Source organism: Garra rufa, chromosome 25 (genome assembly GCF_049309525.1).
Source record: "Garra rufa chromosome 25, GarRuf1.0, whole genome shotgun sequence".
NCBI classification, from domain to species: domain Eukaryota; kingdom Metazoa; phylum Chordata; class Actinopteri; order Cypriniformes; family Cyprinidae; genus Garra; species Garra rufa.
This window is the reverse complement of record NC_133385.1, coordinates 25,155,149-25,181,052: the sequence shown is the minus strand read 5'-3', so window position 1 is coordinate 25,181,052 and position 25,904 is coordinate 25,155,149. Positions and strand designations below refer to the sequence as shown.

Below are 25,904 nucleotides of genomic sequence, written 5' to 3'. Positions count from 1 at the left end.
ATCATATGAACGCTCAATAAATAAGCTTTCTATTGATGTATGGTTTGTTAGGATAGGACAATATTTGGCTGAGATACATCTATTTGAAATCAGAAATCTGAGGATGCAAAAAAATCAAAAAGACTGAGAAAATCACCTTTAAAGTTGTCCAAATTAGGTTCTTAACAATGCATATTACAAATCAAAAGTTACATTTTGATATGTTTACAGTAGGAATTTTACAAAAAATCTTCATGGAACATGATCTTTACTTAATTTCTTAATGATTTTTGGCATAAAAGAAAAATAAAAAATTTTGACCCATGCAATGTATTTTTGGCTATTACTACAAATATACCCCAGCGACTTAAGACTGGTTTTGTGGTCCAGGGTCACATATAAGGTAAATATAACAGATAATAACAAAAAAGACAAAAAAAAAAACAGGCTGCAACATGTAACAAAAAATGTATAAAACCAAACATATACTAAAATTAGTGATGCTCCCATTGATCGGCCACCGATCATGATCGGCCGATATTGGCTTAAAATAGCTTGATCGGCGAACCCCAAAAGCGCGATCAAAAAAGCCGATGACTTGACGTAAATTACTCGCGCGACTTTTTCACACGTGCATGCACGGCACACAGGTAAACAACAGCAGAGCGGAGCTTATCAGTGGCAACATGAGTACTAAATTTCTTATTCGTTTTGTAAGGGTAGTCTTGTTATTGGGCATGTGACTAAGTTGTGCGTGTACAGAGCGCTGACTGTAGTTTTGCCGGAGACGTTCAAGTTTACTTTCGGTTTCATTCTCTGCTATCTTCAGTGAGTGGTAAATGTGCGTGCTTGAATGTAAATGAATGTATCTTTCTATGTCTGATTGTTGTCATCAGTTCATGTTGTAGTTCAGTTCATATAGAATGAGGAGAAACGGTGCGCGTGTAATTCACGTGCGCATGTTTAGCGCCATTTTATCGCATCGTAATTCTAATGAACGCATATAGATGTTACTGAGGTGAATGTTTATGTTTCCTATATACAGACGGATTCTGATATATCGTATTTGATTCAGCCTAAACCACATTTTACTACCTTTATCCTAATGACTGCAATGCTGGATAATATAATCCTTACATCATCTTAAAAAGCAGCTACAAATAACAAGCAAAGAACATTTACATTATCAAAGAACTTCATCACTAACTAGTGTAGCCTAGTCTAGTGCGAGGTGCACTTTAAAAAACACTCCCGTTATAATCAGTGTATCTATCTACACTGTATGATGAATAAATCTCTTCCCCATGCGGCGCGTTAAGGCTACGCGGCTACTCTGTGTGTGTTTATACCACGGCAAGTTTCTGAAGCATCCTAGAACCGACTCTCTGCACTGCATCGCTAAAGTTAGGCGCCTTTTTGACGGATAATAATAATAATCGTCTTGTTATCGTCAAAGGCATCAGCAACTAGCGATATCTCTAACTATCGTCGATACACGATACTATTGTCTACAACCCTAACTTGGTGGTTCTGACTGTAGCCTATTTCTACAGTTTTTTTTTTCAATATAGTTAATTTAGAGTAAGTTTTATTTCTACAAATGGTGCAAACTCTGCTAGATTATAGATAAAAGATTCCCATTCCCCTGCCACTCTGTGATCGGCAGATCATGATCTTGGTGATCGGTAATCGGTGATCGGCCCCAAAAATGCTGATCGGAGCATCTCTAACTAAAATATAAAATCTAAGCATTTTTTTTTAAGCTTTATACTAAACCCATACATATAATCTTGGGAGTAAAAAGAATATTTTACACCATATATTTTATTTTTAACATTTAAATCATGTTTTAAAACATTTTTTTTTAAATCATTTTACAAATCTAATTTTGTATTTTCCAGATGTATAAAACCAGACCCACAAACTCAAACCATAAAACCTAGTGTATAATAAAGACTTTTGCAATGTGAAGAGAGAAGGTGGCATGTTAACCTCATATGAATGTAATCTCTGGCTGTGGCCTGCTGGGAGCGAGCGCTTTGTTCTAATTGCCTTGATCACCTTCCCTCTGAGCGCACAACAAGCATCTGAATTAGCCGTTGCTAAGGAACGGTCGATTCTCGTGAATGCCGGTCTGTGCACGACCCAACAAATGTGGAAAAAGTCAATAGACTCCGTCCGTCTCCTCGTACCTGCTGACCGCCTGTGCGCTGATTAAGAAAGCAGCAATGCTGTGCTATTGTAACATGCTTTATATAATGCCTTACACACAAAAGAAGCCACGTTTTAACAAAATCACACTGTCGTTAAGAACAAATCCACCTAAACAGGTGCACCGTGTACAATTTTCCCAAAGAGTCTGCAGTTAAAATGAAGTCATATTCATTTATATGTATTGAAGGTAGTTCATAATGCGTAACTAGTCATTTTAAGTGATTAATTTTTTGCTGTACTGATGACTGAAATGTTTCATAAATGTGAAATGTGTTAAACAAGAGATATGGGGCATTTCTCATGCCGTGGGTGTGCTGAGAGGCCACTGGGCGTCACACCCTAAATGTTCATGGGTTTTCAGTGTAATCTAACATGTCAATTCATCTTCACTCTGGTCTGGTCAAAAATACACATCGTCATAACTTATTATGTAATAATTATAAATGCATGGTATATTGGTGATGCTACTGGTATCAATGTATAACTAGCATTCTTCTTTTCTTCATTTGATGTATGTCAAGTAGTATCAACACTAAGTTAAATGGAATATAAATGAGGAAAATAATAGTAAATAAAAACAAAAAAGACAAAATGTAGTATTTTAATTTGAAGCATAAAATAATAAAATAAGTACATTATTCAGGCTGGGCTAAAAATATTACAATAGGCTACAACATGTATTAACATGTATATACATATATACACGCTGGTAAAACTAAGAAAACAAACAAAAAAATTTTTACTCATCGATGCCAATATCTAGTGGAATGCCCAAAATATATCTAAACAAAAAAGTATGACATTATATAGAATGAGCAGATAAGATAAGATTTACATTTTGCAACTTATTTTATTAGTTGTAAAAATGTATTACAATATACCAAAGATCATGTGACACTGGAGACTAGTAATGATGCTGAAAAAAAAAATAATAATAATAATAAATAAATAAATAAATATATATATATATATATATATATATATATATATATATATATTAGGGCCAGGACTCGATAAAAAATTAATCTAATTAATTAGAGGCTTTGTAATTAATTAATCGAAATTAATCGCATTTTAATCGCATATAAATATTTGACCTGAGAACAGTGAGGAGTAAGTTTTTTTATATGGATTTTTAGTATACCATTGAATAATGACTGAATACATAAGCTTAAGCAACAAAATATTGTTTATTTTTGTTCAATCAAGTCCAACAGACCAGTGCAATATTGCCATTAAGTGTAGCAATAGGCTCGATGTGCTGCGGTGAGATGCAAATTCCTTGTTGCATAGCTTGCACACAACCATGCTCTTTTTCAACGCTTCCATCCATTCGTTTTTTATAACAAAATTTCCCATCCACAGGGCTAACCAAAGCGGTCTCATCAGCTTCTTTGTCCATGTTCACTGTGGTTTGTTTTTGTCTGAACGCTAGTTGGTGCTGCAGTATAATCGGTCCGCTGAAACTCATCCAGTGAGAAACGTTCCGCGGTGCAAAAATAAGTGCGATTAAAATGCGTTAAAAAAATTTAACGCGTTATTTTTGTGTAATTAATCTAAACTAACGTGTTAAAGTCCCGGCCCTAATATATATATAGTAAAATAATAAAAGATAGTAACAAATAATTTAACTTTTAACTGCTTTTTTACAGTATTTTACAGCCTAGGTGAGCATAGAAAATAAAAATAATTATGTATAAAAAATAAAATAAAATAAAATAAAAATATATAAAATAATAAAATCATTTAAAATAATTTAATAAAATATTTTATAGAAAATAATTCAAATAGTAAAAATAGTTTTAAAAAGTAAAAAAGTGGTAAAATGGTCAAACTTATTTAAAATTAAAAAATGAAACTAAATAAGAAAATACAGTATTTTGCAGCCTACATGAGCATAGAAAATACAAATAATTAATAAGAAAATAAGAAAAATACAAAAAAATATATATTTAATAAAATAAAAAATAAAAAAGTGGTAAAATGGTAGAAATAGGTGAGCATAGAAAAACAGTTACTTTATATTGTAATAAAATAATTAAATAAAATATATTATATAAATAAATAAAAATTAAATTTAAAAAAAGTAAAGTAAAATAGTAAAAAATAATATTGTTTTTTACTGTATTTTACAGCCTAGGTGAGCATAGAAAACAGTTATTTTATAATGTAATAATAAAATAATTTAATAATAAAATACTTAATAAAATAATATAAAATTGAATAAAATCTATTAATAAAATAGTAAAAATAATTTATATCATTGCTTGTTTTACTGTATTTCACCTATGCTTACTAGGTGAGCATAGAAAACAGTTATTTTATATTGTTATAATAAAATCATTATAATAAAATACTTAAAAACATAATAAAATTGAATAATAAAATGAGTTAATAAAAAAATAGTAAAAATTGTTTAAAAAAGTAAAATAGTAAAAATTATTTATAACATTGCTCTTTTTACTGTATTTCACCCATGCTAACTAGGTGAGCATAGAAAACAGTTATTTTATATTGTAACAATAAAATAATTAATAATAAAGTACTTAATAAAATTGGATAATAAAATGTATTAATAAAATAATAAAAATAGTAAAAAATTATTTATAACATTGCTCTTTTTATTGTATTTCACCTATGCTTACTAGGTAAGCATAAAAAAGTTATTTTATATTGTAATAAAATAATTTAATAATAAAATACTTAATAAAATTGGATGATAAAATGTATTAATAAAATAATAAAATTAGTAAAAATAATTTATAACATTGCTCTTTTTATTGTATTTCACCTATGCTTACTAGGTAAGCATAAAAAAGTTATTGTATATTGTAATAAAATAATTTAATAATAAAATACTTAATAAAATTGGATAATAAAATGTATTAATAAAATAAAATAGAAAAATAGATTAAAAAAAAAAAGTAAAATAGTACAAATAATTTATAACACTGCTCTTTTTACTGTATTTACAGCCTAGGTGAACATAATAATTGTTTTCAAAAACTTTAAAAAAAAATTATGTCAACCCCAAAGTTTTGAATGGTAGCGTACATTTGTATGCCACTATTTGTAATATTATCCATAACATAAAATCAAAATTTAATATCATGCACACCAATAAATATTATCTCTAATAAACCAATTTCATTTTTACTTACACATGAAATCTATGCGTTCCAAGGAGATTCTGATGCCAGTAAAAACAAACACTAGATCCTACACTTCTTTCCACAAGTTCGTTGCCATGAGACCTAATGACTTACTTTAAAGGTCTCTTTTTAATGGCTTGTTCTCAGCAACATTTTTTCCAGCAAACGGCCTCTGTAAAAGCAGTCCCACACTAAGCCAATAATTACCATCCACAACAGCTGGCTTTGAAATTGTCACTCTTAATAATACTTTCCTTTACAGCAAATACAAAAAAAGAAGGTTCAGATCCTTTGTATTTACACATTGAAAGCATGAATGTACTGTACATTACACTACGGTTGTAAAAACGTTTGCAGACATTGTTTCCGGTTTATTTTGAGGTCTGCCTGTCTAGACTGCTTTATATTGTCTGCATATTAGATCAATATTAATAACTTACTGTAAATCAGCAGGTCTGTGTGTTGAATGTTCAACTCGATAATAATAGTACAAAACAATAATAGTTTAAAAGCCACAAAAAACTTCCTGAAACAAACACAACGAGGGTGAAACAAACTGGCGAAAGCGAAAGGAAAGCAAATGTGACAGTCGTTTAATATTAGTTTTAAAACAAAAACATTTAACGTTAACCTTAGATGTGTTCACAGAACAATAAGCTTTGCGCTATCAGACTCAAATTAGCAAGTTTGACTGCTGTGTGAAGCTAAACTAACGTTACTCGGTTTGGGTTTATTATTTAATAAATTACAATTACTAAATATTATCATTTCACGTCCTATTATAGGTTTAGGTTTTAGTTTTATACAAAAACACAAAAGTGTCCTAGCGGGAGCTGCACTTACCGTTAGCCGGTTCGGCTAGCCTAGCTCTAACGTTAGCTATCTTACAGGAAACTGATTCGGTTGTTTCTCGTTATTTGTTCATTATCATTCGGATCCGTATTTGACTCACCGGAGCAGCACCATGAGGAAGGGGAACCGTTGGGGAACCGGGTCGGATCCACCGTCAAACAGACACTGGAGTTAAGGTGAGGGCACTCCATGAGTCTGTGTGTGCTAGCTCAAGCACTAGCTAACCCAGTCTGTCCTCTTCTGGATGATTTCTGTGGCAGTTTTAACTCTAAAAGTGTGTGAATGGGCACTAAATGTGTTTACGCCGTCCAGTTGGTGGATTGTTAAACGTTCAAATGCGTGAGCAGTGATGTTGGTCTGCTAAGTGTGGTCAGTGTGTTGTTATGGTTTAAGAAAGCAGACATGCACAGCACACACTAGGGCTGGCTCAAAACCTACTGAGCGCCCTAGATAGGCGGCAAAGTAGAGAGCATTCTAAACAGTCTGCGCTCAGATTGCTGTCTAGCTTGAGTTTGCTTCGTTTTTACTTTAATGGGATGTTCACACAAATGTTTGTATAAAACTATGGCTAGCAATATAATAGTGTAATGTGTAAATGTTGACTCGTATGTATGTATTTATTTATTTATAAATGATAAATACATTTCTTCTACAATTGCGTAAATAATAAAATATATTATATTATTTATTTTAATTATTTTATATCTGAAGAAACATAATGGCATAGTAAATTTAATAAATAAATGTTACTTTATTTAATTTTAGATTTAATTTAATGATTAATTATTTAATTATTGTTATTTATTATTTTAACATTATGTAAATGATAACTTATTTATTTTTAGATTATAAATAAATGTCTTAAATTGATTAAATAATCAAATATAATTTATTTAGCTTATTTTATGTTTTTATTATTATTTTATTTCTGAAGCGAAGTCCAAAAACTATGACCAACAGTATAATAGCATAGTAAATTCTGCAAATGTTGATTTATTTAATTTTGTTTAATTCAATTATTTAATTATTATTAATTATTATTTTATTACTTTATTTATTTATTATTTCAACATTGTTATGTAAATAGTAATACTTTTTTATTAATAAAAATTGATTAAATAATAAAACACAATATATTATCATTTATTTAGCTTATTTTATTTTATTTTTTATTTTTTATTTTTTTCTGAAACAAAATCAATACATTTTCTTTATTCATTTAATTTTGTTTAATTTAATGGTTTTATGATGTTATTATTATTTTATTTATTATTTTAATATTAATTGTGTAAATAATAAATATCAAAAATGAATTAAATAATTAAATATATAAGATCATAATCAATCATTCAGCTTATTTTATTTATTTTTATAAAAATCCAAAAGCTGTGACTAACAATATAATAGCATAATAAAATTCTGCAAATGTTGATTTATTTAATTTAGTTTAATTCAAATATATATATAATAAAACATAATATATTATCATTTATTTAGCTTATTTTATTTATTTTTATTGTTTTTATTTCTGAAACAAAATCCAAAAACGATGACTAACAATATAATAGCATAATAAATTCAGCCAAAGTTAATTTAATTTTATGTTTAATGTACTTGCTTAATAATTTTATTTGTTATTTTAACATTAATTATGTAAATTATACATTATTTTTTTAATAAATACATTTCTAAAACGGATTAAATAATAACATATATAATATATAACCATTTCTTCAGCTTATTTTATTTAATTTAATTTTATTTTATTTTTCTGAGGCAAAATCCACTATGACTAACAATATAATAGCATAATAAATTCTGTAAATGTTAGTTTATTTCATTTTGTTTAATTTAATTGTTTTTATTATTTCATTAATATTGTATTAATAATTTTAACACTATTTATGTAAATGATAAAATATTAATTAATTTTAAAATAATAAATACATTTCTATAACTGATTAAATAATACAATATATAATATATAACCATTTATTCAGCTTATTCTATTTTTTTTCTGATGCAAAATCCACTTTGACTAACAATATAATAGCATAATAAATTCTGCAAATGTAAGATTATTTAATTGTGTTTAATTTAATTGTTTAATTATTTAATTATATTTAATTAATTGTTTTAACATTATGTAAATTATAACTTATTTATTTTTAAAGGATAAATGCATTTCTTAAATTGATTAAATAATAAAATATATAATAATAATCCAAAAATATATTGACTAACAATATAATAGCATAATACATTCTGTAAATGTAATTTATTAATACAATTGTTTGATTATTTAATTATTATAATTTTAACATTAATTATGTAAATGATGACATTTTTAAATGGTGAATACATTTCTAAAATTGTTTACATAATAAAATATATAATAATTTATTCAGTTTATTTTATTTATTTTTTATTTTTATTTCTGAAGCAAATTGTTTTATTATTTAATTATCATTTTATTTATAAATTTAACATGCATTATGTAAATGATACCTTATTTATTTTTAAATGCTACTTAAAATTCTAAAATTGATTAAATAATAAAATATATAATATATAATAATTTATAATAGCAACAGTTTATTGGATTTATTCCTTATTATTTTTATTTTTTAAGCAAAATCCAAAAACTGAGACTAACAATATAATAGCATAATAAATTCAGCAAATGTTTATCACATTTTATGTTTAATTTTATTGTTTAATTATTATTTTATTTATTATTTTAACATTATGTAAATAACCTGTTTGTTTTTAAATGATAAATACATTTTAAAATAATTCAGCTTATTTAATTTTATTTTTATTATTGTGTTATTTCTGAAGAGAAATCCAAAAACTATGACTAACAATATAGTAGCATAATAAATTCTGTAAATGTTAATTTATTAAATTTGATCTTTAATTGTTTATTTATTATATGTATTATTTTAATATTAATTATGTTAATGATAACTTATTTATTTTTAAATTATAAATGAATAAAAAAATAATAAATAATAAAATATGTAATATATAATAATTTACTCAGTTATTATTTATGTCTGAAGCAAAATCCCCCAAAAAACTATGACTAATAATATAATAGCATAATAAATTCTGTAAATGGTAAATAATAGTTTTTTGTTGTTGTTGTTGTTGTTTAATTTAATGGTTTACATATTTTAATATTATTGTGTTTATTATTTTAACACTAATTATGTAAATATTTATTTAATAATTTATTTTTAAATGATACATTTCTAAAATTGATTAAATAATAAAATATGTAATATATAATCATTTATTCAGCTTATTTTATTTTTTCTGTAAATGTTAATTTATTTAATTTTATGTTTCATTTAATTGTTTATTTATTGTTATTTTATTTATTATTTTAACAGTATGTAAATGATATCTTTTTTATTTTATGTTTAATTTAACTGTTTAACTATTGTATTATTATTTTAACATTAATTATGTAAATGATTCATTTTTATATTTTCACATTTTCAAAGTTTGTTTTTTTTTTTCACCTACTGTATATGTTTACTATGAAATTATATATACAGTTACATGGCATGTGATCAATTTTCCAAGCACAAACAGGCAATCAATGCCACACTTCTACACTAATTAAAGACCATCCAGACATTTCTACTTTAAATGTTTATTGCTATATGACCAGTTTGGCGGACATATAAAACAATGCAAATTAGAAATGGACTTCCAAATACAGTACAAAGTACAAGTAAATAAGCAACAGAAATATAACATACCAAGCATATTTACCTGCACATCTTAAAAAAACTGTAAACAATGATTAGCCAAAAGTTTCAATGTACATTTGTGGTTTAAAATGTCAGTTTAAGACTGAACGGTAGCGGCTTCACGAGTGGCAGGCTGTGCTTCTTCTCCTCCCATCTCAATGGCCTGCTCTTTCAGCGGCTGCTCTGCAGACTTTTCCTTTCCCTTTTCCTTTTCCTTTTCCTTTTCCTTTTTCCCACGTTTCTTCGAGCTAGGCCTAGAAAATGTCATGTTGACAATGTGATTAGCAAAAAAACAAAGCCAAACACACAAAAAATAATATATGTACCGTAATAACATACTTCTTCTTCTTGACAACAATAACAATCACCACAATAAGGATAACAGCACCAATGAGACCAAGCAGAACTCCCACGATAAGTCCTGACGGAATGATAATACATTAATATCATTGAATACAAATTTGAAATCAGTTGAAAACATCATATTTTAAGTATTACTTACCGACCGATACGCCTGAATCACCTGAACTCCAATCTATATTCAAACAAATACACATTAACATGTGCTTTTGCATATAACGCTCTAGTTAAATCACTGTGAGCACATACCTGCTTTGTAACATGTGGCATTGCACCAACTCATTGAGATGAATCGGTTTCCGTTGCCCTCACAGCCGGACCAAGAGAAAGGCTTGCATTCATTATCCTCAGGACTGTAGTAAAAACGCCGATAGGTACCGACACATCCTCCTGTCTGTTTTGGAAGATAGCAACCTTGTCTTTCTGTTAAAAACAAAAATGTAACTATTAAATCTTGTTTCTACCACAGGGTGGCAGCATTGTTTGGACAGGATTGAATTAACAAATGAATGAATCAGTCCATCATGTGCATTTCATTCATATATTTAAAAGCAGTTATGTTATTACCGTCCGTAGGAAAGAGATCCTCCGCTCTCTCTGAGCAGTTTCTCATGCAGTGTCTCTCTATTAGGAAGCGGTTTGCATTTCCACCTTTCCCAGTGTATCGGAACGGATAACAGTTGTCTTTTTCTGCATCGTAGAACATTAAAACCGTAGCGTCGGATTCAGGTCCTGTCCCCACATCTTTCGGAAGACTGCAGATATCTAGATTTTTAATGGCAGGAAAGAGAGAGAAAGCGATTTGTACTGCATTATGTGTCTATGATTTAAAAAAAATCATCATCATGCACTACCAGTCAAAAGTTTTTGAACAGTAAGTCTGCTTCTGCTCACCAAACCTGAATTTTTTTTTTTTTATCTGAAGTACAGCACAAACAGTGAATTTCTGAAATATTTTTACTACTTAAAATAACTGTTTTCTATTTGAATATGTTTTAAAATGTAAGCTATTCCTGTGATTTCAAGCTGCATTTTTAGCATCATTACTCCAGTCACATGATCCTTCAGAAATCATTCTAATATTCTGATTTGCTGCTCAAAAAACATTTGTTAATATTATGATGTTGAAAACAGCTGAGTAGATTTTTTTCAGGTTTCTTTGATGAATAGAAAGTTCAGAAAAACAGCATTTATCTGAAATAGAAATCTTTTGTAACACTATACAAGCCTTTATCATCGCTTTTGATCATTTTAAAGCATCCTAGCTAAATAAAAATATTAATTTCTAATAAAATTATACTGACTCAAAGCTTTTGAATGGTAGTGTATAATGTTACCAGCTTTTTATTTCAGATAAGTACTGATCTTTGGATCTTTCTATTCATCAAAGAATGTACTCAACTGTTTTAAATATTAATAATAATAATAATAATAAATGTTTTCTGAGCAGCAAATCAGCATATTAAAATGATCAAGTTAAATCTGAAGACTTAAAGGACAACTATTGCCAAAATGCAACCTGGGCTGTTTTTTTTTTTTTTTTTTTTTTTTTTACTGTAAACGAGACAAACTTATATCTAAAAGCATAACTACGACAAACGAGCCGTTTTTGAGATTGACCATGATTTAGTTTTGTGGTCAATGGCCGGTGAATGGGAGTACTAAGGGCATAACTTTGAGCACATCAAAATCGATATTTTTACAACACTAAGAAGGCTCGACACACCATGAAACTTTGCTCGAAGTATCGCCTGGGTCTCTACACATGAACTTGAGCATTGAGAACATTGTTTGTGTACACAGAGTTTACTAAAAAAGAAAGTTTTTGAACAACTCACTTTCACTGTTTGAGTTTCCGCTCGCGGCCGTCTTGCCAGTCAAGAAGTGTCGATCTCCGAATGCGAATGAATGGACTCCATAGGACGAAATATTAGGCTTATATGAGGCTCTTTTTACAACTAGAAGGTTAATATTGTTTTTTACTTGCGACAAAACAACGAATTAGCCGTGTATTTATATGGAAATATGCTTTAGGAGCTATCCATCTTTACTCTCCTCGCATTTGGAGATCGCGAGCGGAAACTCAAACAGTGAAAGTGAGTTGTTCAAAAACTTTCTTTTTAGTAAACTCTATGTACACAAACAATGTTCTCAATGCTCGAGTTCATGTGTAGAGACCCAGGCGATACTTCGAGCAACGTTTCATGGTGTGTCGAGCCTTCTTAGTGTTGTAAAAATATCGATTTTGATGCACTCAAAGTTATGCCCCTAGTATTCCCATTCACCGGCCATTGACCACAAAACGAAATCACGGTCAATCTCAAAAATGGCTCATTTGTTGTAATTATGCTTTTAGATATAAGTTTGTCTTGTTTACAGTAAAAAAAAAAAACAGCAATAGTTATCCTTTAATAATGCTGAAAATTTAGCTTTGATCGCAGGAATAAATTACATTTTAAAATATATTCAAATAGAAAAGTTATTTTAAATTTGACTGCTTTTGCTGTATTTTGGATCAAATAAATGCAGGCTTGGTGAGCAGAAGAGACCTCTTTAAAAAGCATTAAAAATGTTGCTGTTCAAAAACTTTTGACTGGTAGTGTACATGCTACATAATGGCAAAAAAAATGATAGTAGGCTAACAACCACGGAAATGGGAGTGATCTTTGTATCTTGAATGAGTAATGAGTAACTACTCTGGCTCAGTCCACACCTAGTTTTTATGACAGTTATAAATGTTGTCATTTTTTACAGTATGTTAATGATTACTAGGGTTTTACACCTGGGCAGCCTGTGGCCAACAAAAACTCAAACTTAATTTGTACCTGTTACAGTCATAAATTAAAATAAATGTACACTTGTAATGCAAACAAACATCGATTGCCTGATTCTCATTTATAACATTACTTGCAACTCACTAGCTAATGTTGTAGTTTACACTACGTTTTTATAAGTGAAATCTATTCAAACTTGTTCATCTAAATCTCTTAGCATGTATTCTGGTCCTGTTAATCGTGCATGCTTTTGTAGCTCCATTAACGTTTCTCCGCTATTTCTTTCTCCGCTTTTTTTTGCAAATTTGTAAATTGAATGTGTGAGGCTTCCGGTCTCATCCGCGGAGCTGTACAAAACGGCTCGTTTTGCTGTTTGATATTGCTGGTGTGTCTTACCAAATTATTTTAATGTATTATCTTAATTATGAACACACTGGCTTGTAGTGCAAACAGTTTTACCGTTTACTGCATTTGGTTATTCTCCTCTCTATAGTAAGCTAATATACAGTCTGGCACATTCACATAAAACAGCTTACTTTTGCGTTGAAAAATAAGCTGGAAAGATATATTTATATATAAAAATTATATAAAATCCGAATTTTTAATTGGCTCTCTTGATTCATGAGTGTGAATTTGAATAACACTGGCCACACCCCACAGGAAGCTGACTTGGAATGACAGGAAGTTGAATTACAATTCAAACTAATTCAAATGGAGTATTCTTACATTCTAGTTATAAAATATAAGTTAATTGATCAAATGTGAAGACGTTTAAGCAAATTATGTACATCTTTCCGTAACATACTTTTTTTTTATTCTGTTTGTCTTAAGTGTTAATTCAAGTTTTGTCTCAATGCACCTTCTTTTTCTAGTTTTAGAAAAATTATAGAATTATAGAACTAAATTTGAAGTTATGTGGATTTTTTTCAACTTCCGTTTATTTAAATTCTACCTTCTTAAAATATAAACTGCAATTCTGCATTGTTTGCTTCCTCAAAACCAAGCAAGTACAAGCATATAAATACACATATATATGTGACCCAGGACCACAAAACCAGTAATAAGGGTTAATTTTTTTTTAACTGAAATTATAATCTAAAAGCTGAATAAATAAGCTTTTCATTGTTAGGATCGAAAATATTTTGCTGAGATACAACTATTTGAAAATCTCGAATCTGAAGGTGCAGAAAAATTCTAAATATTGAGAAAATCGCTGAAAAGTTGAAATGAAGTTCTTAGCAATGCATATTACTAATCGAAAAGTAAGTTTTGATATATTGACAGTAGGAAATGTACATAATATCTTCATGGAACATGATCTATACTTAATATCCTAATGATTTTTGGCATAAAAGAAAAATCGATCATTTTACCCATACAATGTATTTTTGGCTATTGCTACAAATTTACCTGTGCTACTTAAGACTGGTTTTGTGGTCCAGGGTCACATATACATACATACATATATATTCCCTCCCATTTGCTGCCAATGGGCGAAACGACTTTTTTCTGGTGTGACTGTCTATAGAAAGTTCGAAGAAGAACCTTTGCTCATGCTTATATATTTTTCACTTTACCTCATTTGATCAAATAAAGCATAGTCTTGTTTTGTGTGATATTAGTAATTTCTTTGAGAATAGTATTTTCTACATTTAACATTAAACAACATTAAGTAAAACAAAGACAAAAAAACAGACATTAACCTTGTTATCACTCATAACTCAATGTAATGTCTTACCTGATTTTGTTGTTTGGCCCTGAATGTTGCAGTTTAGAGCAAAAACGAACAAAATTATGCCAAGTTCCCTCATAGTGAACCACATAGTCGTGTGAACACTGGTGCTGATGAACGTTTGCAAATTCTGATCAGAGAGGGGAGGACGATTCGCACTTTGTACTTCTCCAGATAAGAGTAATAAACTCTAAGGAGGGTACAACGGACTTCTGTTACTATAGATTAACTATAGATTATGATTTGTTCCTAATAACTACCAGGTTATACAGCAGTAAAATGAATCTGTATTATTTAGTATTCTTTATTTAAAAGCAATAATTAGTGCTAATCTCACTAACAAAACACACCAATATACAGTGAGGGAAAAAAATTTGATCCCCTTCTGATTTTGGACGTTTGCCCACTGACAAAGAAATGATCAGTCTATAATTTTAATGGTAGGTTTGTTTTAACAATGAGAGACAGAATAACAACAGAAAAATCCAGAAAAACACATTTCAAAAACGTTATAAATTGATTAGCATTTTAATGAGTGAAATAAGTATTTGATCCTCTATCAATCAGCAAGATTTCTGTCTCCCAGGTGTCTTTTATACAGGTCACGAGCTGAGATAATCTCAGATAAATCCTGTAGAAAAGACACCTGTCCACAGAGGCATTCAATCAATCAGATTCCAAACTCTCCACCATGGCCAAGACCAAAGAGCTGTCCAAGGATGTCAGGGACAAGATTGTAGACCTACACAAGGCTGGAATGGGCTACAAGACCATCGTCAAGCAGCTTGATGAGAAAGTGACAACAGTTGGTGCAATTATTCGCTAATGGAAGAAACAAAATAACTATTAATCTCCCAGGGTCTGGGGCTCCATGCAAGATCTCACCTTGTGGAGTTTCAATAGTCATGAGAACGGTGAGGAATCAGCCCAGAACTACACGGGAGGATCTTGTCAATGATCTCGAGGCAGCTGGGACCATAGTCACCAAGAAAACAATTGGTAACACACTACGCCGTGAAGGACTGAAATCCCGCAGCGCCCGCAAGGTCCCCCTGCTCAAGAAAGCACATGTACAGGCCCATCTGAAGTTTGCCAGTGAACATCTGAATGATTCAGAGGAGAACTGGGTAAAAGTGATGTGGTCAGATGAGACCAAAATCGAGCTTTTTGAGTTGGAGAATGAGCCTATTTCCCAAAAAAAGTGGAGTGTTCCTTTAAAGGGGTCATCGGATGCCCATTTTCCACAAGTTCATATGATTCTTTAGGGTCTTAATGAAAAGTCTCTAATATACTTTGGTTAAAAATTCTCAATAGTAGTGTAAAAAACACCCTTTACCTTGTCACAATCAGCTCTGCAAAAAATCAACTAATTTTATTGCATGTTCCTTTAAATGCAAATGAGCTCGCCCCGCCCCTCTCTGCAGTGGGATGATAAGCCGTAATGTTTACTTTATCCCCATTTAGCTGCGTTTAGCAGCGAAACTTGCCAACAAGCACATTATTAAGAAAGGCCATTTGCAAAGATGTATAAAAACCCTTATACTCACTTCTGCTGTGGGTGAAGCTGCATCACAAATGATTAGCACGAACCAGGGATGGAAATTAGCACCCGCCACCAGCCAAATGCGGGTGATTTTGTGTTGTGGCGGGTAAACTCGCTTACACTCACTTAAAAATAACATGCTTCAACCGGACGGCGTGAGGCGGTAATGCACCTTAACGTTGGTTGCGAACTGCCATTAAAATACACGAAGAAGAAGACGACGACGGCGGACACTTTTAGCGGAGGCACACCTTCAAAAAATTGTGGCGACACATCACAGGCATTAAGAGGTCTGTTAAAATATCTTTACAATCTGCTTTTGAAGAAATATATTGTATTTCGTGCTACAGCGCACATTCTGTCAGATGCAATTTATGTCACGTCTTTCTCAATATACTGTACAACGCGGCATTCATTCACATCAGATGATAACTCGGCGGCAGAGTTCCACTCACACAGGGGCGTAATTTCCACTGGGGACACGCTTTTCAAAATCCCGTTGGTGTCCGCCCAAATGGTTTTGTTAAGTAATCTCTTGTATTTTAGAATGCACGCTCTACGCTGCCGAGAATTTCGCGCTATAGTAAAAACGAAACCAAAAGTAAAATGCGCACACGCATTCAAAAGCAACTTTAATACCCTGCGTTTAGAGAGCGACTCCCCAATGCGCGCAAATTAGGCTACATAAAATATCTAGGCTGTTATAGTATGTGGGCTATGAGTTGTGTAGTTGTGAAGATAGCTCTGTATCATGATAGAAAAATTCGGTGAAAATTGATTTGAGATTAAATAAACTGCTCAAGTATTGTAGATCTTGTAGTATTAATTTTCACATGCAGCTACACATTGTCGGTTAAAAACATAAAGTGGCTGGTAAAAACATTTAGTGGCTGGTAGATTTTGAAATCCACCAGCCACACTGGCCGGTGGACAAAAAAGTTAATTTCCATCCCTGGCACGAACATAGACGCTTTCCTTTTAAAACCGAAAGTGACGTTAATTCTCTGTGTCTTCAGCGGCTCAGATGTTGGGAGTAAATAACGACTGCTATGTTCATTATTACGTCCAACAACAGAAAACCTCAATCGCTCAATCGGAGACATTCTTGTCTTCCCCTGCACCTGAGTCACACAATAGCGATCAAAGTCGGACTGTTTCAGCTCGGTGAGGACGGGTCTAAGGTAAGGCACTCATGTCAATCAACTATCGTGGGAGTGGCCTCTGTCTGTGTGTCGTCACACCGACAAAAAGCTGAGAATGACCTAATTTTTAAAAAGGGGATATTACTTTTAAAGATTAAAAAATACCATTGGGTGGATTTTTATCATTGTAGGGTGGTTGTGTACACAAACTGCCAACACACATTAATGTTCGAACAACATGTGAAAGTGGGACAAAATCCCTCCTCCTGAGATATGGAGATGTGGATCTTATCTGTTCTGATGAAGACCTGAGGGTGAGTACTTTTTCAGCAATTTTTTTGGAGGAAACTATTTCTTTAATATATGTTTATAGTAATAATAGAGATAGTGATGAAGCAGTGCCCATGCTCTTTAGAAGGCCTGCAAGCTTTGCAAGGCTTTCTGTTCAAAATTGTTCTTTTTACCACAAGATGGCAGTATTTCAATCTCCCACCTACAAAATGCATTTCATGTGTTGTGTTCATGAATAAATTTCATTACAGTAAATAAATAAATAAATAAACAAAATGACCATTTCTTATTACATAGATCCAGTCTATCAAATATGTTCTTTGACAACTTTTCAAATGCTGCCACTTCTGCCCAATCCTGCAATCCACACATTAAAAATGTTTGTAGTTTAATAGTAAAAAAAAAACCTGTAAAAATGCTACAGTAAAAAAAAAAAACAGTTTTTTGCTTAACAGTACATTCACTTACTATGGTGAAAAACGAATCTATCAGAACATTAAATATAATTTGACAGTAAAATACTGACATTTACAGGTTTTGGAAGTAAAAAGAACAAGTTAACTTATTATAATTTTACCTTTGATTGTATTTCATTTAAATAATGGTGTCTTTATAAGGTTTTGTTATAAGTTATGGTTTTATGTTACATCTTATGTTCTTAAATTAATGTTTATTGTATTATTTTAGTGACATGTGTTAACATGTTTTGTGTTTGTGTGTATGACACTGTTCACCTTCTATATATTCAGAGTTACGTCAAGTTGTGGTAAAGCTGGTGATGAACTTTGATTCTACATGTCTTTCTCTGTACCACCTGTGTTATTATGGTGCTTGTCAGTATATGTTAAAGGATCAAAACAGATTTTGGTAGCAGTGTGGTTGTGCTAATTCAGCAGAAAGTGACGGTTGGATTTACTGGTTTAAAATTGGTTTTGTATATCGCAACAGTTTAAAATTAAAATTTAGAGGTTGTTCTGTAAAGTTGTTTAGTGTATGTTTTACAGAATTATTCTGGCAACCAAAGTTTCTAGTGTTTTACTATAAAACTAATAGGATTTAATAGTTTTAAAACTTCTTAAACTTCTTGAGATCCATCTTTTCACACTGAGGACAACTGAGGGACTCATATGCAACTATTCCAGAAGGTTCAAACGCTCACTGATTATCCAGAAAGAATCATGTAAGTATCTTCTGTATCTTCTAAAGGGCAGTACAAAATGAAAAAAATATGATAATGAGGCAAAATAAGCAAAAAAAATTACACATTTTGATTCTGTTCAAAAGTTTACACCCCCGGCTCTTAATGCATCATGTTTACTTCTGAAGCATCGGTGAGTGTTTGAACCTTCTGTAATAGTTGCATATGAGTCCCTCTGTTGTCCTCAGTGTGAAAAGATAGATCTCAAAATCATACAGTCATTGTTGGAAAGGGTTTAAAATACACAAGATGAAAAACCAAAGAAAACCAAAGAATTTGTGTGACCTGAAGGATTTTTCTAAAGAACAGCGGCCAGTTTAACTGTTCAGGACAAATAAGGTACTCATGAACAACTATCACTAAACAAAAAAACACAGCTGTGAATCATTCAGGTAACAACACACTCAAGAATCAAGTGTAAACTTTTGAACGTAATCATTTATTATTTTCTCTTGTGGACTATATGTAAATGTCTTTTATGTGAAATATCTTATTCAAGTCAGTACTAAATAAAAAATAACATGCATTTTGTATGATCCCTCTTATTTTGGTAAAATAATTTATAATTTGCAGATTCTGCAAGGTGTTGTCACATCTGTGTAGTGTTTCTTCCCCCATAGACTTATGTTTTGGTTTTTCCCTTTGTCTCCCCTGTTGTTCTGTTTACATTGGTTTCTCCTGTCTTTCCTTTTATGGTCTGTTTCCTGTACTCATTAAGTTAACTGATTAATCCTTTCACCTGGTTCTTGTTTGTTCTCCTCATTAGTTCCTCGTTTGTTTAGTATTTATAGCCCTTCCCTTGCTGAGTTTCTTGGTTCTGTCTTAATGTTGTGTGAAGAGGTTGTGTTCTCCCTTTTGTTTTATTAAAAGTTGTTTGTTTGAAATTCCGGATTCCATTTGTTCTCCCTGATGCTCCTCACCCTCCTGCAACCCGTGACAGGTGTGTGTAAACCTTTGACTTCAACTGTATCATTTATCATCTTCTAATATCAAGTTTGGATCGTTCTTTTTTTTTTTCCATTACTTTTTATTAGTTTCTTCAAAACTTAAGTTCTGAAGCTGTAAACCTGAAAAGCTAAGAAAGTAGCTGTGTTTTTACCATTCCAAATAAGTCTAGCACATTTTATCAGCTTGTTTAAAGAAAGAAGAACTTCAAATGGAAGGAATTGCAGGATTTTTTTTACTTACCAACTCTTGATAAATCTCTCAAATTTGGTGAAAAGCTTCTCTGTAGATGTTAATGCTTTCCTAGCGTTTTACAGTTGGGCAGTTGGTTTCATTCACCTGTTTGTACTTTTTCCAATCTTTACCTAGAAATTGTTCTACTGTAAGAAATGTACAGCCCCAAGTCCAAGTAAATTTGCTTCCTAAGTGCAAATATAGTTCCTTTCTAATTAAAAATAAACTTACTGTGCATAAATTTATTTAAACTTCAGTTCATTGTAATTCTACATCCGACATTCAAAATGTAATTGGATTTCTGCATTTTGTTTGTTTCCTCAATTCATGTAGGAATTTAAATTGGAATTAAAAAACAATTTACTTTTACTTTACCACAGTTGATTACAAATTTGATTACGACAACTTGATTGCCAGGGACTGTTATGCCAAGAGACAGCAGTAAAATGAATCTTTATTACTTGGCATTCTTTTTTACAAGCGTCAGTCAATAAAATGGCATAGATTATTGTAGATTATTGTGTTGTTTTTATCAGATGTTTGGACTCTTATTCTGGTGGCACCCATTCACTGCAGAGGATCCATTGGTGAGAAAGTGATGTATTGCTAAATTTGTCCAAATCTGCTCCTATGAGGAAACAAACTCATCTACATCTTGAATGGCCTGAGGGTGAGTACATTTTCAACATATTTTAATTGAATTGTTCCTTTAAACACAATTAGCATTGGTCTATCACATAATTAAATTAGTTTATAGATCATAGATAGAAAGCAGAAGACATTCATATAATATAATATGATATAATGACCATTTTTGTGCACCTCACTATGGGAGAGTTCTTCACAGGTTACAGATGAAAATAGTATCCAACACGGTGCCAGTAAGAGGCCCCACAAATGATATGCACGGAGATTCAGGTTTCAGCATTGGTCGTTCCTTTTAAAACATACATTAAAACATAATTTAACATTTTTATTCTTTAGTCCCATAATGTATATAAGTAGGCTTTTAAAATTTTTAAATATATTGAGTGCCTTATTGGCTTAGATGGTAAATTACTGAGGGATTCTCCTCATTTGACCTTGGGTTCACTAAAAGATCATCTATTTGTCTCTAGTGGGTGATTCACATAAAATGTGACACGTATGTGACAGATTTAGCTCGTAGTGACATTATAAAGTATATCAGAGTGTATAAGAAACAAAATCCCTCAAGTCATCCTAGGTGCATATGACTTTCTTCTTTCAGACGAATATATTCAGAGTTATATTAAAAAAGGTCCTGGATCTTCCAAGCTTTATAATGGCAGTAAATGGTGCTCAAGACTTTGAAGCTGAATTAAGTGCATCCATCCATCCTAAAAAGACCTCCATACAACACTGGGGGGTTAGTAAAGGCCTTCCGAAGTGGAATGATGTTCACTTTGAAGCCCTTTATTAACACCCCTGTGCCATGTGGAGTACTTTTTATGATGGATGGATGCACTTTATTGGACTTCAAAATCTCAACAGCCATTCACTGTCATTATAAAGCTTGGAAGAGCCAGGACATTTTTTTTAATATAACTCCAGTTGTATTCGTCTGAAAGAAGAAAGTCATATACACCTCGGATGGCTTGAGGATGAGTAAATCATGGGGTCATTTTCATTTTTTGGTGAACTATCCCTTTAAGACACGATTTTTTACATAATACACATAATTAAAAAGGAGAAAAACTACTTGTCACTCTTTTTACTCAAGGTAATATTGATTGGTGCCGACGTGCATCTATAACAAGTTGTTAAAATAGAAATCTCCTGTTTATTGACAGTGATTTATTTGTAATACTACCTAAAGAAAATGTCATTGTTTATAACGTGTGTTTGTAATTTCTATGTTGTTGTTTTTCATCTTAAAGCTAAAATGCATGAGGGAAAAATAGAAAATCGACCCATGAAACAAGACCTTATTTGAAGTTGTTTCTTTAAAGACAAAAGTCACCAGCAGGGGGAAAAGAGATGGGCAGCGTTTTCACTCTGCATCATCAATCGGCCATATTGGCGGCGCTGAACGTAAACAATGCCACTGAATCGAGTAAAACTTGCATTTTTTGCTGATTATTGCTTCTGAAAATTGCTAATTATTGTCATATTTTTGGCTGTACTAATCAGTCAGACCGGGAAAAACATTTGGAGTACTACTACTACTACTACTAGTCTGCCAAAACATATACCAAATCAAGAAGAAGAGTGCAAAAAACTGTCTGAGGAACAAAAGGCATTTGTGGTTGGCCAAACGGAAACAGGATTTCCAGGACAAGAATCTTGACAACATTTTTATTTGTTCTTATCATTTTCAGTCAGGTTGGTGAAACATTAGGCTAATATCTTTATTAATACTGCTAGTACGTATCTTTACCACCTATTAACTTTGAATCATCAAAATATTGCATGTGCAGGGCTGTCGACAGAAAATCTTCAGTGGGTGGGCATTTTGTTTTCATTGGGGAGCACACTTATGAGCAACTATAAAATTATAGTACAAATTTATTAGTGGTGTGTAACGCTTCACAAAGTCACGGTTCGGTTCGATATGACACAGTGGTGTCACGGTTTTGTTGCTGTCAATTCAATTTACGCCAAATTGACGCTAATTCAACAAGTTAAAAATCTTTAAAATGATATGTCATTTTTGTTCATATAGATAAGAATAAGACATTATTTGGAACTGTAAAAGGTTTAGTTTTATTTACTCACAATAAAAAACAATGAGCTATTATAAAATAAAGAAAACAAATAGTGTGGGCTTTCAGCCTTCTCGGTTTCCTTGAGCTCCTACGAATTAAAATTAAATTGAAATATGGCATAAAACATTTGCGAATAAAGCACCGTTTCCATCCAGTGAGTTGACAAAATCAACAAAATCGTCACTTTCTGATTAACTTGAATGACAAAACTAGCATTTGATGCTGTGCCGTCGCCATCTTGGAATCGCGTCACCGCGCGTCACCCCCGGATGATGAAAAATGGGCAAAACGGTGGGACGTGGGTGGAGCTAGTTGCTGAAACCTGTCACTCAAGTGGCCATGCCCTTAAATATGAAGAACTTTAAGGCTTAATATAACTCAAACGGATGAGTTCTAAAAAAATTCACCCCCCTCACAGTTGACATAAAGGGCAAAATTAGCTATATAGACCAAAACCATTTTTTTCTGCTGTAAAGTCTATGGGATTGACTCCTTTTTGGAACTAGTCTCTACCCAGCTAACAATTTTTGGTTCCCAGAACGTTTCCAAGAACGTTCCCTATTGGTTAGCCAGGAAAGTTTTCTTTACGTAACTAGAACGTTCCCTTAAGGTTAGAGGGAACGTTCTGGGAACCTACTGGGAACATTTATTTGACTTTAACTAGGATAACATTACATTCGTCTCTTACCACTGAATTAACGATGATGTGCTTCCCTCTTTTGGTCACTAAACGAAAACGTTTTGGTTAACATTATGTTTTCTTCAATAAGACGTGTCAAATCTCCCTAAAATAACAATATTTACTCTCGTATATATATTAGTTATAAGCAATTAGCCATTAAAGAGATCAATCAACGAACTTTAGTCAGTCAGTAAAACGAAATGACGTTATTTTTTTAAATTACGCAAGCGCGCCGCTTTATGTTGAGGACAGGAGAAAGCGCGTGCTGGAGTAGAGAAATAAACAGTGTTTAACACTTAACCTTGGCTTATTTTAGCTATAAAATTAAAATTATATTATCATTAAAATGCGGTTTGACCACTTTGATGTAATTTATTAAAAGCTTATTTCAGACATGAGATTTTAGTTTGTTTATGATGAAAAAAAATACATTTCAGCATTAGAAAAATCAGAGTCATCTGCAAAGTTTTAATTCGTTTACATGGTAATGACTACAAAAAATAACCTGCAGGGAACGTTCTGGGAATGTTCTCTGTAGGTTATAAAATTGAAACCTAAAAATAACCTGCAGGGAACGTTCTGGGAAGGTTCTTTTTAGGTTATAAAATTAAAACAAAAAATAGCCTGCAGGGAACGTTCTGGGAATGTTCTCTGTAGGTTAAAAAAAATAAATAGAAAAATAACCTACAGGGAACGCTCTGGGAATGTTCTCTGTAGGTTATAAAATTAAAACCTAAAAATAACCTGCAGGGAACGTTCTGGGAAGGTTCTTTTTAGGTTATAAAATAAAAACTAAAAATAACCTGCAGGGAACGTTCTCTGTAGGTTAAAAAATAAATATAAAAATAACCTGCAGGGAACGTTGTGGGAAGGTTCTTTTTAGGTTATAAAATTAAAACAAAAAATAACCTGCAGGGAACGTTCTGAGAACATTCTTTATAGGTTATTAAAAAGAGAACCTACAGGGAACGTTCTGGGAACGTTCTCATTTGGTTCTAGGGTGACCACCCGTCCCGCGTAGCGCGTGCGCGCACAGCGTTTGAAGCCCAATTCATGCGTCCCGCAAATTGAGACCGTGTCACGCATAATCAATGCTTGCTCAAAAATAAAAGTTGGTCACTCTGTATCCTCGATCCCCAGGCAGCCAAACAAACATTACTTGACAGTTCAGCACGCTACTGTTGCCACACCCACCCCTCATTTGAACTGCTGACAAGGTTGTTGTCAACTTTTTCGTTGTTGTCATGACAGCGCTCTCACGTGCATACCAGACACACTGGGAAGGAACTTTTAGATGCGCACTTTCCAATTCGAAAAATGGAGAAAGAGAGACTGAGTCTGGCACCGCCATCATCAATTAAAAAGAGAAGGTGTGAGTACAAGAAAGACTGGGAAAATGAATATTAATTGAATGAATTCCTGCTCCTGCCTTTACTAACATGCAAGTTCACCATCCTTCCTCCCCCTTCTCGTTCCGTGAACCTCTGGAGTTGTGAGTTGACTTTTTTTTTTTTTTTTTTTCTCAATTGTTCCTGTGGTGTTGAGCAATTACAATTCCTGTTAATCCTATAATTTTATATTCTAATTTATTTAAAGTGAATAAATTGTAATGAAAAATAAATAAAATTAAATAGCTAAAGTAAATCATAAGTGGAAGTGCATCTGTCAATTAATTGAATGTTCAAAATATTACCAATATTTATTTAGAAAAACAATACACATTGGTTGGCCTATTCATGAGCATACATCAGCAATTACACATGTTTAAGGGAATAGGGCATTATTAATATACCATTTAAGGTGGTATGTGCTAGAAATGGGTAAACCACTATCTGTGAGTCTGCCTTTGGGGTGGGTGCACCGCCGCGCCAGGCCCCACATTGTCCCTCAGAAACATACCCCTTGTCCCCCCTTTGGCTTATTAGCAGGTGGTCACCCTATTTGGTTCCCGAAAAAAAATAACCAAATGGGAACCATATGGGAACGTTCCCAGAACGTTCTGTGTTTGCTGGGTAGCGGCCAGTCGATGAATTGCAGTTTAAAGGTCCACTGAAGTGCCTTGAACCACGCAGCGTTATTCTATGTGGTGACGTACTTTTAACTGAAACAAAAACATATCGCTAAGCCCCGCCCACTTATTTTGAAGAGCCAATAGCGTTCCATTAATATCTGCTCGGGCCAGAGCCGTTGAGCTCGGTAAAGCCGCATTTGTAAGCTTATGACAGCAGTCTAATAAATTACCCCATAGATTCAATATGAAAACAAAATAGTGATCATAATCATGCTGAGACATGCCGATCGCACATGTGAGCGCAT

The 25,904-nt window shown here is 32.1% G+C and overlaps 2 protein-coding genes across 2 annotated transcripts in view; both read right to left on the bottom strand.

The window, feature by feature from the left end:
- The window catches only part of usp3 (ubiquitin specific peptidase 3), a 24,502-nt gene extending 17,891 nt beyond the window's left edge, over positions 1 to 6,611 (bottom strand). Inside the window, 1 exon segment of the mRNA XM_073831976.1 lies at positions 6,298 to 6,611. Within this exon segment, the coding sequence (XP_073688077.1) occupies positions 6,298 to 6,388 (91 nt within the window). The 5' untranslated portion in view covers positions 6,389 to 6,611.
- Positions 6,612 to 9,845: 3,234 nt separating this feature from the next.
- Positions 9,846 to 14,953, bottom strand: LOC141301984 (kunitz-type U19-barytoxin-Tl1a). The gene is made up of 6 exons (XM_073832184.1): positions 14,834 to 14,953; positions 10,889 to 11,086; positions 10,571 to 10,744; positions 10,464 to 10,496; positions 10,301 to 10,382; positions 9,846 to 10,215 (listed from the first exon to the last, which is right to left on the bottom strand). Exons 1-6 carry the CDS (start codon positions 14,916 to 14,918, stop codon positions 10,059 to 10,061), a joined length of 729 nt encoding a protein of 242 aa, XP_073688285.1. The 5' UTR covers positions 14,919 to 14,953; the 3' UTR covers positions 9,846 to 10,058.
- Positions 14,954 to 25,904: the final 10,951 nt, after the last annotated feature.

Excerpts from the sequence above, each read along its gene's own strand:
- LOC141301984 (XM_073832184.1), bottom strand. The coding sequence starts at position 14,918 with ATGTGGTTCACTATGAGGGAACTTGGCATAATTTTGTTCGTTTTTGCT. Across the intron at positions 11,087-14,833 it reads GGGCCAAACAACAAAATCAG|ATATCTGCAGTCTTCCGAAA; the intron begins GTAAGACATTAC and ends TTAAAAATCTAG. Across the intron at positions 10,383-10,463 it reads TGATTCAGGCGTATCGGTCG|GACTTATCGTGGGAGTTCTG; the intron begins GTAAGTAATACT and ends TCATTCCGTCAG.